The 17405-nt window shown below is 42.6% G+C and overlaps 1 protein-coding gene across 1 annotated transcript in view; it reads right to left on the bottom strand.

The window, feature by feature from the left end:
* ADAM22 (ADAM metallopeptidase domain 22) overlaps positions 1–17405 on the bottom strand; it is a 141111-nt gene that overhangs the window by 78945 nt on the left and 44761 nt on the right. Inside the window, exon 3 of the mRNA XM_014952947.1 lies at positions 3592–3658. Within this exon, the coding sequence (XP_014808433.1) occupies positions 3592–3658 (67 nt within the window). The remainder of the gene's footprint in view (positions 1–3591; positions 3659–17405) is intronic.

Here is a 17405-nt window from a genome sequence, read left to right as displayed (position 1 = left end):
GGTGGCAGAGCCCTGGGACAGGCTGCCCAGGGAGGGTGTGGAGTCCCCTTCTCTGGAGATCTTCAAGCCCCACCTGGATGCTCCTGAGTGATGTGCTCTGGGCAGCCCTGCTTTGGCAGGGGAGTTGGACTGGATGGGCTCTAGAGGTCCCTTCCAACTCTGACAATTCCCTGATTCCGTGTTTGTATACAGACCTTGAGATTTATCTCACCTTAGTCCGTGCCACTGGGGATTTACGAAACTGAGTCACCCCCAACTCCCTCCTGATAGTGGGGTGCAACAGTCACTAAGGCGGCCAAGAATAGAGTAGGCCCTTTTGCTGTATAAATAGGCTGGCTCAAAGCCTACAGCTGGCAGTGGATGGCAGATGGACATTTTCTTTCTGTCACTGTCTCTCCCACCGAAGCAGCAGGAGATGCTGCCAGGCCGCCTCTCTGCCTGCCCACAGCCGAAGACAAACTGCACAGAGGTGGGGGAAGCACAGCATGCTGAAGCAGCTGATAGAAACCTGAAATACCTCTTCTCCCACTTCTGCTTAAGAACATGCTGCACAGCGGAGTGCATATTTTGTGATTTATTTGTGAGTTGCACCCTTTTAGCAGCTATTTTTTAAATAAGTACCTAACCAATCCACACAACCCTAAAATATAGTATAATAATTATGTTTTGCTGGGTGTGTATTGTAAGCATCAACTTAAAGGTGGTTTTAGCAGTTATGGTAAGCAGTTTCCACAGAAATTGAAGGTACTAAGTCATCATAATGAAAAATTCTTGTATTTGCAGTAAGCTTTTCAAAACATTTGATGCAAAACCAGAGCGCAGTTTCTCAAATGAAAAAAAAATACTGCTGGACTTTTCAGAAATTGTTCGATGGATGAACAGGGCTCTCCAGGTCACTTACAGCAGCTCTGAAAAATACTGGCTGGTCAAAAGGAACCAAGTTTATTTTTAAACAGCTACTGGGTACTGAAATTAGCCTCACTCGGTGTCTGGCATCAAAATGTACTCAGCAGCCTGCACTCTTCCAAAAATCTTTTGATATTTGAACTTTTCTGAACATGTGCCCATGACTGCAGCCAAGGGGCTCTTCTGGACATTTTGTCACAGCAGCTGCTTCCCTCTCCTCCGATCCCACACACTCGGATGCAGCAAAACAAGTGAAAAATATCCATCCTTCTCCCTGGCATGCTTCCGTGGGACTGCTGCCTGCGGAACTCCTGGAGCGGTGGGTGAGGAGGGAGCAGAAAAGCCTCCACTACCTGCCCCAGCCACCCCTGCACCCCTGCCTGCAGCATGGAGAGGGAGACACGCCGCTCAAGCAGCACAGTCCTCCTTTGCAGGGGAACCTCGCAATCCTTTCACTTCCAATTCAGTTCATCTCAAGCAGGAACGTCCATGCAGCAATGGTAGTTCTCTACTTAGAGCAGATTTGAGAGTACTAAGCAAGGCAGTGATAGCCATCCCTGAAGGTACACCATGACCCTGGAAAGCTGCCTGCCAGAAAAGGACCTGGGGGTGTTGGTGGACTGTCAGCTGAACAGGAGCCAGCAGTGTGCCCAGGTGGCCAAGAAGGCCAACAGCATCCTGGCCTGTGTCAGGAACAGCGTGGCCAGCAGGAGCAGGGCAGTGATGGTGCCTCTGGACTGGGCACTGGTGAGGCCCCACCTTGAGGGCTGGGTTCAGTTCTGGGCCCCTCACCATAAAACAGACATTGAGGTACTGGAGCGTGTCCAGAGGAGAGCCACCAAGCTGGGGAGGGGTCTGGAGAACAAGTCACACAAGGAGAGGCTGAGGGAACTGGGCATGTTGAGTTTGGAGAAGAGGAGGCTGAGGGGAGACCTCCTTGCCCTCTCCAACTCCCTGAAAGGAGGGTGGAGAGAGGTGGGGGTTGGCCTCTTCTCCCAAGGGAATAATGACAGGAGCAGAGGAAATGGTCTGAAGTTGGGGCAGGGGAGGTTTAGATGAGATCTGAGGAAGAATGACTTTGCTGAGAGGGTGGTCAGGCCCTGGAAGGGCCTGCCCAGGGAGGTGGTGGAGTCACCATCCCTGGAGGGATTTCAGAAAGGTGTAGACGTGGCACTTCAGGGCATGCTCTAGTGCCTGGGATTGTTGGTTTGTATCTGTTTGTGGGTGGGTGTGGTGTGGTTTTGGATTTTGTGGTTTTTTTCCTTTTTTTTGTGGTTGGACTCCATGATCTCAAAGGTCCCTTCCAACCACGAATATTCTGTGATTCTGTGACCCTGCACGGCAGCCAACTGAGGAGGAAATAATCTCTGGGACCATGGAGACTGGGACATGTTCTTCCCAGAAAACATTTTATGATTCTTCCTCTGAAAGGCTCAATCCTCCCGTCTCTTCCCCATGCAATTAAACAGTCCTTACATGAGAAGAGCCACTGATTTCAAACACTTCCTTGCTTGATTAAGGCTTACTCATCAGAAACAGATCTGTCCTCATTCAGTGATGGGACTCAGATAGACTCAGCTAACTTGCATATATACCTTGACATAGACAAATGGATTGCTATGTTCTTACTAATATCAGCTATTATCTTTATTTCTGCTTTGACTCATATTCTGAATCTGAGTCAAGACTTCTTGACTGCATAGCACGGCTGACTGAGAAATTAGTCTTCACAATTTAATGGAACACGTATGTGTTTGCCTCAGTCTGATAATGTATGCAAACTATTGTCAGGGAGTAAAAAGAAAGCAGATTTCAAATTTGCAAATGCTAGAAAGAGATAAACCAAAGGAAACGTGTATCTTCAGCTACTCAGTGGCTAAAGGCTTGCTTTGTCCACTTGCACACTGCAGAGGTCAACGCATTTGTTTCAGGGTATTTAGGTGATCTCGGACTTCGTAAGAGACTTTTTAATAAAATGTAAACTTTGAATAACATTTGACCTGATAGGCAAATTTAAAGAGTTTCAATTATGCACAGCATATATTACATTCATGCCCATTTTATGTAACCTGCAGCAATTTTATACCTGATGTCTAAAAGATATTGTCCTAACAAAGAGAAGGTCCTCAAGAAAATTCCCACGTTGCATGCAAATAGCAAAACACTCCTGCAAAGGCAGCGGGACATTTCACAGGAGACAACTGCAACAAACAGGATCTTGTAGCCATCACGCCAATGAGCATCCAGAGAAAGAAATCCACAATGTGAGACTGTGACTAGATATATTATTAGGAAATATCATACAATAAATCTTGCTATTCTAAAACTTAGAAAGAAGCTCATTAGAAACCACAAACTTGGGGTTTAGTGCAAACAGGAAATGCCAGCTACCAAACCATTTCATCAATAGGCATCAAAAGTAAATTATTTTTACAAGTAAAAAGAACTACCATGTATACATTTTCATGGATACCATTTTTGATACAAACATTAATGTACTAAATTTGCCAATACATTTCATTTGTATTTAAAAAGCTGAAAAGTTAGAAGATGAAACATGCTTGCCTGAGAAAAGTAAAACAAATCACCTGTAAAATCGTGTACATCTCATGAAATTGCGGAATTCGCATTAACGTCAAAAGCAAAGTAAATTTAAAAAGCAAACCATAAAAAGGAAATTCTTACTTTAACTTCCACTGTCTTCCCACCTTGCTCGATATGCCTCTCAAGATATTCAGAAGACAGCAGGTCACTGCAAGAAGAAGCAAAAAAGAACCGTAAGCCTCACACTCCCTCTCAGCAAGCACTGATTAAACATTTACATTTGAAAAGGGCAAAACCTGCAGGATACTTTTCCTAAAACATTCATAAAAATCACTGAAACAGCCACCTCCAATGGAGTTACACGTTGCATGGGATACCATTCATTTTTAATACCAGAAGGTAGGACAAGGAAAAGGGAGGGGGGTTTTCTTCACGGAAGGTTCAAAACCGTCTACTGATAATGATTTCAATTCAAAGGACTTTTCTATGTGCTGCTAAAAGCAAACAGTAAGGAAGTCAGGTGAACTTTAAAAAAAAAGGAAAAAGCAGAAGGAGGAAAAACCAGTTGGAGTCACTCCTGCATCAGTCTGTATCTGAGGGAAAACAGCAGCTGCCTCCGGCACACTCCTAAGGGCACTGTAATTAAATGCCCTTGTAACACCAATATGGTGAGCTCACCAATGTAAGTGGGCAAATGTCCTGCTTCCAGTGACACAGCACTAATTTCTCCTTCAGTAATTTTACTTTTCAGTAAGGTCTCCTCTAACGCTTGGGAAAACCTTCAGTAATTTTACTTTTCAGTAAGGCCTCCTCTAACGCTTGGGAAAACTGCACTGTTAGAAGACTCTAGTGTCTGAATCTGTGAAAATATTTACTTTATAGCCAGCTGGATATATGGTATGTGGGTTTCAAGTTCTCAGTGGGTTTGAGCTAGCCAGGTGTAGGGACGAGAAGGACCGAGACCTGCACACTTGACCCAACCTGGCCAACAGGGCTATTTCATACCAGGAACATCACATTCAATATAAATTACAAAGTTTTTTGAGGAGTTCCCTCTCTTCCTTGATGGCTGCGATCCTTAGAACTTCTTGCCCCTGTGCCGGACTCCTGAGCCCTTCCCTTCCTTGTGAAGCTCTAGGGCTCACAGTGTCCAACATTTTCTGTCTGCTGCTGGAAGTGCACAGTTTCCTACTGGTATAATGTGCTGAACATAATCCTCGTATATTTTATATTGGTATCGGAACCCATATTGGTTCTTTAGTATAATTAATGTTAACTCTTTAGTCTTATTCTATTAAATCTGTTTATATTCCAACCTTTGGGTTTCCTTGTTTTTCCCAATCCCCATTCCTGGGTGGGGAGGTGTCATCAGGTGATAGAATAATTGTCTAAATGACAATAAATTGTTGTGGGTTCCTCAAACCACCACAGTAGGCAAAGCCATCAGCTGCAGGAGCTGCACTACACTGTTAAGTGCTGGAGCATGTCCAGAGGAGAGCCACCAAGCTGGTGAGGGGTCTGGAGAACAAGTCACACGAGGAGAGGCTGAGGGAGCTGGGCATGTTCAGTTTGGAGAAAAGGAGGCTGAGGGGAGACCTCCTTGCCCTCTCCAACTCCCTGAAAGGAGGCTGTAGAGAGGTGGGGGTTGGCCTCTTCTCCCAAGGGAATCATGACAGGAGCAGAGGAAATGGTCTGAAGTTGGGGCAGGGGAGGTTTAGATGAGATCTGAGGAAGAATGACTTTCCTGAGAGGGTGGTCAGGCCCTGGAAGGGCCTGCCCAGGGAGGTGGTGGAGTCACCATCCCTGGAGGGATTTCAGAAAGGTGTAGACGTGGCACTTCAGGGCATGCTCTAGTGCCCGAGATTGCGGGGATCTTTTGTGTGTGTGTGGTTGGACTCGGTGATCTCAGAGGTCCTTTCCAACCATGAAAATTCTGTGGTTCTGTGATTAAATGCATGCTGTATTTATCAAGTCTCTTCACAGCACACCTCTCCCTCTTAAGTTATTTTCTAGGCAAACAGATAATCTACAGCAGAAATGTCACTAAACATTTTCAATGATTGCAAACATTTTACTGCTATTAAATCTGTGTAAAGATTTGATATTGTCCTACCTGATAGGCAATTAAACTGGAAAAGATGAAGCATCAGTAAAGAAAGCATGGCAACAGGCACACTGGCTGATGGAACAGGAGGCAACAAGCACAGACCTTCTCGGCAGAAGAGGCAAATTTAGATGTTTCTCCTTCAAACAAGCAAGACAGCCAGGCTAGAGGCGAGCTGACCTGCTGCGGGAGGGCAAGGACAGCAGAGGGGCACCAGGGGCTTTCCAGAGCTTCGCCCTGGCTAAAGAGGCAGCGGGGCCAGGGCCTTTTTTGCTCAGTAGGCACTAGTGACTGCCCAAAGCAAGCCCCAAGCAGGACAGGGTTGGTCGTGTGGGTCCTTCCATACCAGCCCTACAAACTGCCACCTTGATATCGGCATTAATAATCCAGGCACAAAACCCAGGAGCGCTCTAATGAAATATGCTGATAACGCTAAGTTGGAAAGCACGGGGAAGAAAGAAGGTTGAAAAAACTCCCACAGGAAAGAACTGGATGATCTTCAGGACTGGATGTTAGAAATAGGACCAAATTCAATTGTACAAACAGCAAATTCATGCACTTAAGGGCTGGAGGGAATTTCTATTATGCTGTTTTGGAGGACCTGGTCTATAAAGAAGAGACACATGACTGCACTTGTTTCTGGCAATATGATTTGCCAGATCAATAAGGTGTCTTCCTGAAAAACACAACTAAATACATTAAAGAAGATGTATTTCCAATCAAACTGAGGTAAGATTAATACCAATGTCCAAAGGAGACCTCTTCTCAAATACTGCAAACAGGTACTGGACAGCTTTGCTTCAGAAGTTCAGTTACCTGGAAGCACAGAGAGGTTCCTGAGATAACTAGGGAATGGAAAGCTCCTGGAGCCTAGCAAAAATCTGAGTTGTGCAGGGATCTGAATGCCCCAGCATTTATACACCAACATGTAAAGGTAGCTAATTAGGCTATAGAAGATGCTGGCAGAACCTCAAATGTAGACAGACTGTCAATGAGTCAATGGAAGCCGGACTTTAAAGACTTTGTATCTAAGTGCAAGCAACAGAGGCAACAAAATGAGGGATGCTAACAAATTTGTGAAGGGAGAGCATCCATGGGACAACTGTCCATGGAGGTGGGGTCCCCTCAGTCACAGTGAGTTCATGGCTAGTTGTGGATGAAAGCAGCAGACCTCAGTGTCCCCTCAGCAGCAAGCGTTACATCTACCTTGTGTCAGCACAAGCACTCATCAAAATACTCTCAGTGTCAGAACTAACACTCATCAAAATACTCCTGGTGTCAGTACTGGCAGACATCAAAGTACACTTGGGAGGGTTCACCAAACCCACGTTTGTGCTGTACGCTGTAATGCAAGCCCCTTGTGAAGACGTTCAATGAGGCCCAGAGGTGATGCAGGAAGGGAAAATATCTCAGCAGCTGTAAATAGGGCAGGAGGAAAGGGCAAACAATTCTTTCAGCCACTGCAGAATCAGCATGACCAGCTTCCCCCAGATTTGGCCCCCAGGACTCTCTTAATTCTTTCAGGCCCATATACCTATGCTGATGCTTTACACAGCAGCCTGTGAAGGACCCATTATTTAGGAACACCTATAAGAGATGCTGTTGCTTGAGTTTTAGATTACAATCCTCAAATTCCTCATAGAAGTGAATATTAAATATTTAGGATACTCATTCACCTGGAGGAGCTGAAAGGCTTCTACAACATCGGCATGGCTTTTCCAGATGTAGAAATTTAGACAGATGCTCTCTAATAATGTATTTTGTTTAGTTTGGTGAAGTCAGATATATAGTTCCTTAGTGTTCACTACACTTTCTTTCCAGCAGAGTCTATGCTTCCACAGGTTTACTAAATCCACCTCTATAGCTTAGGGCTCTACTTTCACTCACAGCTATTTCTGGGATACTCAGTTAAACTAAGATTGTCCTCCTTATCTGATGGCCACAAAGGGTTTTGTGTCGAGGAAGATGCAAGAGGTTATAAAATGTAAAATACTAAAGTAAGTATACAGTGTAAAAGGCCGAGATCAAACAGAATGACTTAATTCGGAGGGAGTTTACAGTTGTATTTGGAGGGATGACAAAGAGAAGCACAGGGTCTTCTTATGCGAAAAATTATTGCTGACAAAATTATTGTTTCTTAAAAGGCACTGCTGTTAATGCTTTTATGTTCTGGAATATTATATATTATGTTCTCAAAAACTTGAAAATTGTGTCTGGCATGAGAAAACAAGGAGATTGATCATTCTCTGCCTTGTACAATGCACGAGCTAGGAGGTAACAGAAGAGGCCAGTAAACTCAAAACTAATAAAGAGAGACCTTTTCTGGCACAGCCCCTGGTTACGATGTGGAACCTCTTGCCACAGGAAAGCATGGATGATGGCAGTCCGTACTGGTTCAAGGTAACAGACATAACTGAGGGCTGCCAAACACACAGAAATTGTACCTGGCTCAGAAAGCCACCTTTGTCAGTTTAAGTAGTAGTTTTGGTATTAATTATAAAGAAAACCTGAATGTGAAAAAGCAACAGATTGTAAAAAAAAAAAATCTTAGAAATACTAGAGATGTAGAAAATTACAGCGAAAAAACTATCTACACTACAGAAGACAATATTGCAGAATGAGATTTTCAGAAACGTTCGCTGAGGCATTGATACAAACAGTTTGAAAAGGTGTGGCAAAGACCTGCAAACGTTAAGACCTAAAAATAAAACATTTCACTGGAAAGCAGCACACGTGATCTGTGGCTTTTCCAAGTTAAAAACAGTTATGCTAATAATAGCAATTCTGTTTTCAGAGGTCTGTTATTTTTAAAATGTACACAAATCAAGTAGTGCAGTTTTGTTTACAGCAGCATCATTTTTTAGAGTATTATTGAATGACACAACCATATGAGTCCAACCCATACAGACCCAAGAGCGCAAGGGCCAGAACAAAATATGAGCAAGTTCCTTCCTGCTCTTTCAGCTCTCTCAAATAGTCACGATAGTCCGCAGGAGGAGCTGGCCGGGGGAATTTTCTCACAGAAGAGGGCCCTGACTCAGGAAAGTAACCTTATCCAAGATCACGCATGTAAATGTGCCTAAATTCTACCTTGAATTAACTGTAGCATTTGCAGATGAGGATTACCAAACCAAAACCAGGACTGTGAACCCAGGAAAAGAGCTGAGCTTTGGCAGTAGATAGGTTCCCCAGGAGAAAGAGGCTGCTTCAGAAAGCAAAAAGAGGAACAAAAAACGAGGCAAGAAAAACAAACAAACAAAAAAAAGGACAGAACAAGCCAAGCGTTTAAAGAAACAGAAAGAAATACCAGGAGATTAAAAAGCACTTTGACTTGAAAGAAGAAGAAAGAGGCCATAAAATACACTGGAAAGGGGAACGGGTTTGTATTTGAATGTGGAACTGATAACAAACTTGGAATTATCCCTGGAAATGAAAAAGAAACTTTCATTTTCAAGAAGAGAAGGAAAATTCCTGCCATTAGCTTTTAAACAGAAATTAACTCTCCAGATTTAAGAAACTGTAAAGATGGAATGCCTAAAAGTTATAGAAGAAAAAGAGCAGAAACTATAGGGCCCTCTTTAGAGGCCATAGAAAGAATTACAAACTTAAGGAAAGTAGAAATCATAATACTAAAATGCATCTTTGTTGGCATAGCAGACATATATAAATACCAGAAATGACTCTGCTTCACGGTACCCAATGTCATTGCTGTGTCTCCTTGGACACTGGGAGACTTCTTTATCATTTCTTCTGTCTCCACAGCTCTCCATTACGTACACCTGAAATTTCAGATTAAATATGGTGCCAGACAAGGACATCAAATGAAAGATCTGAGCTGAGATGCATTACTGAAAAGGAAGACAGAGTTTTTAGCTGAAATCAGCAGAAAGGCCTGAATAGGTTGAATGCCAGAAGGAGATTGTCATCAGACATAATGGAGACATTCAAGAGAAGACAACAGGTTCAGGGAAATGACGGAGACGCTGATAAGAGAAAGATGCCATATCAACTGCACGATTAATGCTAACCCATGCTGCAGGAGAAAACTGTGAGAAGGGAGCCTCCTGCAACATCACACTTGAGAGGGCTGCAGTAACAGGAATGGGCACAGTTTGGGTACCAAGCACATGAGGATGCAGTAACTCCCCATCAAGTGAAAAATGGTGGTGTACCTCCTCTACCAAGTAACATGGAAAGGTCTAAATTTTAACTCAAGTATATACGGGGAAGTTAGCCCCTTGAGAAGAAGGGAAAAGGGAAAGAATCAGATTCATACAGGAAATTGTAAAAGATGGGAACCGACCAGCATGCTGCTTTGAGAAAAGTGCTGAAAGACTCCTTTTGTTAACAGGACTAAGAGCTATGGAAGGAGTTACTAGGGGAGGTGATTTTTTATAACAGCCCGTATTGTACACCAGGGAAGAGAGGGCAGGATGATTATTACCATGAAACAAGGACCAAGAAATTGGAAAACTAGATGAGAGGGAACAGTAGGGATGTTTTATCTGCCAGTTAGTAAGAGTTCAAGGGACAATTAGTATTACCTCACATTAGACTATGGTCCTAAAACCTTATCAGTACCAGCCATGAGCTAAGTGAAAAATACAGCAAGATAAACTCAAAAAAGTCACTTACCCAACAGATTTTTGTATCTGACTAGCTAGGATATTTTAATTCTCCCTTATCCTCACATCTATCCAAACACCTTCTCTCTGTTCATACGTGATCTTCCCTTGCACTTCAGGGGGGATGGATTACCTACCTCCATACTCCATCAATCTATCTGCTTTAAAAGCCACAGCTCTTAAACTTTCATCCTTTCCTTCCCCTCAAAAGAATTGCTGAATTTCTTTTTATATGGATAGTTAATTTAATGACTGTATCTGTTAAGTTAGCCAAATGGACTAATTAATCAGAATTAGGTAGCTTCTCTTAGATAGGGCAGCAGTTTCCACAGTGCCTACTGAGGAAGGAAAAAACAACTGAGAAAAGCAGAGCTGGCTCTTGCCAGCTTCTCCCTTTTTTAAATATTCTTACTGTGCTTTTCTGTTCTTGCTTCTTCTAATATGAAGGAAAGAAAGAAGAAAGTAATTTCTTACTGTTTCTACTCCTACTAACTATTTATGACTTTCTCCAAAAAGAAATTGGGAATTTACAAATAGGTTGAGTCCACAAGGATTTATACACAAACGCCGAGTTGTACCTAATCTCAGTCCTTTCTTGGAGTGCAATTTCACATTTGAGTAACAGAAAATTATACACAACTTGAATCTCTGATGAAGTTTCTTCCAAATACTAACATTTGCTCAATCTTTTTTCCTCTCCAGGACTTCTCTCTTAGATCCCTAATGCCGTCTGACTTGAAAATGCACTTATTGTCCCTTTATCTCTTAATAGCTAATTTGCCTGTGGGACACGATAGTGCCTGTCCTGCTGCAGACACCAAGCTGCAGAGCAACTCCACAGCCCGGCACAGGGCCCCCACCTCCAGCATCAGAGATGAAATCCTACAGCTCTGGCTCACAAACAGCATGTGTTTGAATTCCTGGATTGGATTCATTTCCTTGATGGGAAAAGGTTTAAGCAGGTTGAAGGCTTTCTTGCTTATTTTCACTAGATTTCTGTTACACACATGGTTGCTATTACTAGCATAATAATCTAGCATAATCACTTGGGAGGTGATGGTCCCCCTGTACTGGGCACTGGTGAGGCCCCACCTCCAGGGCTGAGTCCCGTTTTGGGCTCCTGACCCCAAAAAAAAAGACATTGAGGGGCTGGAGCGGGTCCAGAGAAGGGCAACGGAGCTGGTGAGGGGTCTGGAGAACAAGTCTCCTGAGGAGAGGCTGAGGGAGCTGGGGGTGTTCAGCCTGGAGAAGAGGAGGCTGAGGGGAGACCTTCTCGCTCTCTCCAACTCCCTGAAAGGAGGGTGTAGCCAGGGAGGGTCGGTCTCTTCTCCCAAGGAACAGGCGATGGGACAAGAGGAAATGGCCTCAAGTTGCACCAGGGGAGGTTCAGATTGGAGATTAGGAAAAAAATTTCCACTGAAAGGGTTCTTAAGCCTTGGAATGGGCTGCCCAGGGAAGTGGTGGAGGCACCATCCCTGGAGAGATTTAACAGACGGGTTGACATAGTGCTTAGAGACATGGTTTAGTGATGGGGGAGTTGTTGTTTTTTTTGGTGGGGTTTTTTTTTCAGAGTTAGGTTGATGGTTGGACTAGATGATTTTAAAGATCACTTCCAACTCAGACGATTCTCTGATTCTATAAAAACAGCAAAGAGGACACAACAAAAGCTAGAAGGAAAATCTGTAAAGCACCAGTGGTAGTTTCAAAGCTCAGGCTGGTGTGGCCATATCCTGATGCTGGACGTGCCTCGTGCACATGAACTGCTCCTGAAGCACATCCAGGCCAGCAGGCATTTTGCGGTGTCACCGTCCACCTACCATTGGTGTGCTATTGGACTTTTTGGCCCATCCTTTTCAACCTTTGCAATTCAGTCTGATCCCCTCTATCTAAATGACCATATGGGCAACCCATCCTTTTCAACCTTTGCAATTCAGTCTCATCCCTTCTATCTAAATGACCATATGGTCAATTTTTTTGAGAAATTACTGTAAATGTGACAGATAATGATAAACAGATACTGCTTTTATTTTCCAGGGAAAAAATGAAGAGTTTATATTTACATTCTGCAGCTAGGAAGAGAGACACTCACAACCTAAACATTTACTGGGTCATACCACCACACGTTTCTTTTCACTATGTTTTAATGAAATCTGAATATAGCTCCCTAGCCCAACAACATAAGACTAAGACAAATCGAAAGCAGCTCTGAAATCACAATTTCAGATTCCACTTTTTATTGCAACTTAAATATAATCAAATTACTGTTACTATTTCTTGCATCAATATTAACATTTCTTAATACAAATACTGGAATCAGTAAATAACACCTGGTATGATATATAATTATTTTTTTTTTTCCAAACAAAGCATTTTAAAACATTTTGTGGCACAAGGGCACAAATTCAACACAGCAGTTGACTCATCCTGCTGGTGAAAAAGGGAAAGTCTTCTCTTTCAGACAGCCAGGAGAGTTCATCTCCTGCCCGAACAAGGCAGCCGCGCCCCTACACACAGAGCTTCTGCCCAGTATCCAAGGGGAGACACTGCTACTCGAGATGCCATAATGATACACTACAGACTTTAAAAAGAGTAGTCGGCAGCTGTTTGCAAGACTCTTGTCAGGCAGAAAGATGGAACAGGATTTTTCTAGCTCTGAACTTCTGTTTTCACAGCCAAAGTTGAAAGCAGTCTGGGCGACATCCATTTACTCTGCTCCTTACCTAGTTTTCCTTACAGTACTGATGGCAACGCAAGTGTCAATAAAACCTCACTCTGCTTTTGTTGGTGAATAATTTACACCAGTATATCTTCAGGCAATTGCTTTTTTTTCCTACAGAAATTTCAGAAGGAGCCCTATTAAAATGAGCAGATATTTTTAGACCATGTTCATGCTACTACTACTACAAAGCAGCTTCCTTTGTGCCATTCAGTTCGTATGCCTGTTACTTTAAAGTAAGGACAAGCATAGTTAATTTTACTATTTCAGAAGATAGTAAATTAATAATGAAGGAAAGGGGCAAGCACACAAGAGGCAGAGGCTACACGTTGTCCTGCACAACTCTACTAGTGCAGTCTAATCCTAGTTTTTCATACGCCTCTTCATTTAGCCAAGCTGCTTTATACTATGTAGAAAAATGACTTCCCAAGTAAGCTCACGTGTGACTTCAACACATTTCAACCCAACTCTTTTTTCTTATGTGTGTACTGTCCACAAACACTATATTAAAAGAAAAAAACTGCAAAAATAAATGCTTCGGTGTTATAAAATATCAGCCATCTCAACATGGTCCTGACATGACTTTATGCAATCGCACAGGACACCCATTCAGTTAGTGAATAGATGCTACTATTTTTATTTGCAGCTTCCTTTGTTATTTGGTAGCTTCCTTCAAGATTTGGCCTCAAATTTTTGTTACTGTATACACCATTTTGCCCTGAAACAAATACACAAATTATTCCTGTAATCATGGGCATTTCCATTGATGCTCTCTCAGAGTATTTGCAGAACACAAATACCGAATCCTCTACATCCTGCCCCTCAGGGAGCACGTGTTAGCATTTTCCTCAATACTAGAAAGCTGTAAAGTATGTTTCTTTCGGGTGCCCAGTTTGAAACTTCACAGAGCCATATATTGTAGAAAAACAGCCTCTTTTCATCATAACACATTTCAGATGTGTCCTACCCTGTGTGGAAGTTGGGATCAGCTCTGAAGAGCTCCAAGAGCTCCTGAGTTGTCCCAAGCGTCCTGCTCGCAGGACACCTGAAGAACAAGGAATAATCACTAGGAGCAAATGGTGAAAGCACCCTTTGGGGGATGCTTGTCCAGAGTCATGCAGGAAATCCCTCTCAAAAACACCTGGCATCACCATTTGCTTTGCACAGATGCGCTTCCCAAACCAGTAACAGGTAAACCGGGACTGTCCATCAAGCTGCCTCATTGCCAGCACAGCCTTGCTTCCCTCCAGACTACCTTACTTTGGCAACAAATAACACAAAACAACACAAATAAAAGTAAAATAAAACTTAAGCTGCATAAAATAGGAATACAAAGGAGGCAAACTATGCTGTGCCCCAGCTTCTTCCTGTTTCATAATTTCCTTCCAATTGCTGTACCCACCTCCTTTGTCCTCAGGACCCCTCTTCCCTGGCCACATTCCTACTCCTCCCCTATTCCCCAGCCCATCACCTCTTCCTTCCAACCAGCATTTCCACGCCACTGCTTCCCATGATGCCAGGAAAGACCAGCAAAGGAGTCAGTATCTCTTCAAGGTTACGTTTACAGTTTGGCACCAACACGAACACATCCAGTCAAAAACGTGCATCCTCAATGACAGCAAAGCTTCCCCCCGCCGGGCTGTCCTTTCTTTTATAAGCACTCAGGATGATCACCCCTTACGCTCATGGTTACCTGCTGTTAGAACCTGCATTTTATTCTGAAATTAGAAATGTTGCTCATGCCCCAAGAATTTTTAAGTAGTAGTCACCAAAAAGAATAATTTCTTCTAAGCAGCATGCATTTTTAATATAATTGAAGAGTACTAGGATATACGGATCGAAAAATTACAGAGGAGTTTGTTTTCACTGTTAATCTAATGAATGCATAAACTGTTCAAGTACCTGAGATCAGAAAAAATGGTTACCACTAACTTTATTGTTGTTCACAAAACATGCAAAATTTTGAAATGTGTATGCCTGAAAATAACTTTCATTCAAAAGATAGTAAACCTTAAATCTAAGAACTAATTCATTTCTAGAAACTATTCTGATGGAGACAACCTGCTAGAATTGATGACAGAAAAGATGACAGAAATGGGCTTGAAACTACAGAGACATTGAAAAAAGCCTGTTATTGGTGGAGGAAAAATGAGTCATGATGTGCAGAATATCTACAAGAGCAGGCAAATTAAAGAGCAAGAAACTGAAATTACAGGTACCTGCTGTAGCACTGTAATCTCTCTCTTTTGATAAAGAATGTCCATTTTAATGGAACATTGTGGGGATCGGAAGTCAAAGGCCTCACACTGCAATTGTGGGGAAGCCAGGATTTTAGCCTGAAACTAAGCAAACAAATCCAAATGCACAGTTAACAGAGACAAGGAAAGGGGTCTCCTGAAGAAGCAGTCTGCATCACTGGGAAAATATCACAGAATATCTACCAGTGACAAATGACACAAAGCTTTGTGAAATAAAATTCATGGCTCATCTTAGAAATGAATGAATAGTGGGAAGACAAAAGTCCCCAAACAACCAAATCCTCAGGAGGCAGATTCTGAGACAACACTAACCACTTAAGCCACAGTCCAAGGAATTATCACAGCTCCCCAACTTACAATCATCAATCTTGATTTAGCATACACAACTGCAAGAGAGCAGCTAGTCTGAGAGAGACAAAAAAGAAAATCCATTTCCTAATGCTGTTCCGAGTCAGATTTGTCTGGCTTGCCAGACGGCTCTGGCATTGCTGATGACCCAGCAGGTTGCTTCGCCTCCCTGTGCATTACCTACCAGTAAATCATCCTCTCTAAACCCAAAAGGCTCTTCAGTTTGGAGAAAAGAGGACAGAGTGAGACTGGGGGAATATGACAGAAGTTTACAATATCATGTAGGCCACAGACAAAATTAATGCAAAGCTGTTATTCACCTAATTTCACGTTAGTAAAATCAAGAAGTACTCAAAGAAATTAGAAGACCAGTTTCAAACATATCAAAGAAAGCACTGGGTCACACAAATTGTGCATCTCTGCAACATGTTGCCACAGGAGGCTGTACAGGCAAACAGTTATCTACAGGTATCCGAGAAAGGGATTAAAGTCATGGACAACAGTTCATAAACAGACACTAAAAGGTATAGGCAGAGATGTGTCTTCTGGCATCTTTAATCAAACAGCCATGGCTGTTGGGAGTTGAGTGGAATGGACTCTGGAAGTGGCCTAGCACATGTGCTCTTTCACAGTATCTCCCGTTGCCAAAGCCAGGAAAGATGGACCATTAAGTATGAGGCAGTTTCATTTCTTTTGTGTTTAATAGCTGTCACTGATCCTTGCGGTAAAATGAATCCAGTAATTTGATATTTTAAAATGACCTTTCTATCCAAAGTCATTTCTTGAAAATCTGAGAGAAAATATATTTGCGCTAAAATTATGCAAACTATTTTCCACATATCAGCACAGGATTGCTTTTAAATAAATGGTTCATCTCCCCATCACATAACCTACAACAGCTGTACGGAGCGACAGCGGCAAGCAGCACCCTGCCAGCTGCAGCCACGGCAGAGACTGCTCAACGTCAGCAACTGGAGAGCCCTTTCTGAAAATGCAGCTTTGATAGTTTTCCGTCTGCTGCTGCATGAATAAGACTATGATTCAACTCATAGTGACAATCCTACAGCAAGGTTCAACTATTTCCCCCTTTTCTTATCATAGGTATCGCATCCCTCCTACCCTAGCACTACCTTCACTCCTCTACATACAAAACCCGCCGTCTTCATACTCCTCAAAGACAACCAAACTCTGCATTATGACACTGGTAAGTGTCATAACTATGACTGGTTTTTAAGTAGTAAAAAAGGGAACAGGATGAAACCTATGGCACTACTAACGGCATTCATACACCCACCGGATTTGGTGCATTGATTCGTAAAAAAAGTTATCAACAAAATCCTGAGCTTTGTAGCCAGTTCACTCAGATAGCACTGGTAGAAGTTCTCATTTGACTGGTGCTCTCCTGCTACCATCCATTTCTTAGACACATATACATCAAATATATATATACACACACAGAGATCCACCATATGCTAAATATCCCTACAAATGAGGCATCTGTCAGCAATACACTACGCATTACACATCCAATTTGTCTTCTCTTGCTCCTTCACACCTTTTTTTATCCCTTTTTTCTCATCTTTCATATCCATCCTCTCAAATCAGGACCAATCCACTGTCTTGTTTGCAGAATTGTCTGTTTGGAGAATTCTAGCTCAAAATTCTTATGATTAGAAAATAACAGACTACATGCTCTCTCTGTTGACTTAAAACACAAACCAAACTGCTTTATCTTGAAAGCCTACTAACGTGTCTAATGTGCTAACAGACATTTTCAGAATTTGACATTTGAGCTCAAAAATAAACTACCCCCAACTTCCCATGCTGCCACCTCAGCAATGGTTTAAATTTCAGAAGATAACGTATCCCAGGATGGAAAAACTGGCAGGGTCAAAGCAGGCCCA

Source organism: Calidris pugnax, unplaced genomic scaffold (assembly GCF_001431845.1).
Source record: "Calidris pugnax isolate Ruff unplaced genomic scaffold, ASM143184v1 scaffold181, whole genome shotgun sequence".
In the NCBI taxonomy this organism is placed as follows: Eukaryota; Metazoa; Chordata; class Aves; order Charadriiformes; family Scolopacidae; genus Calidris; species Calidris pugnax.
The sequence above is the reverse complement of the archived record's forward strand: the minus strand, read 5'-3'. Positions and strand labels throughout refer to the sequence as shown.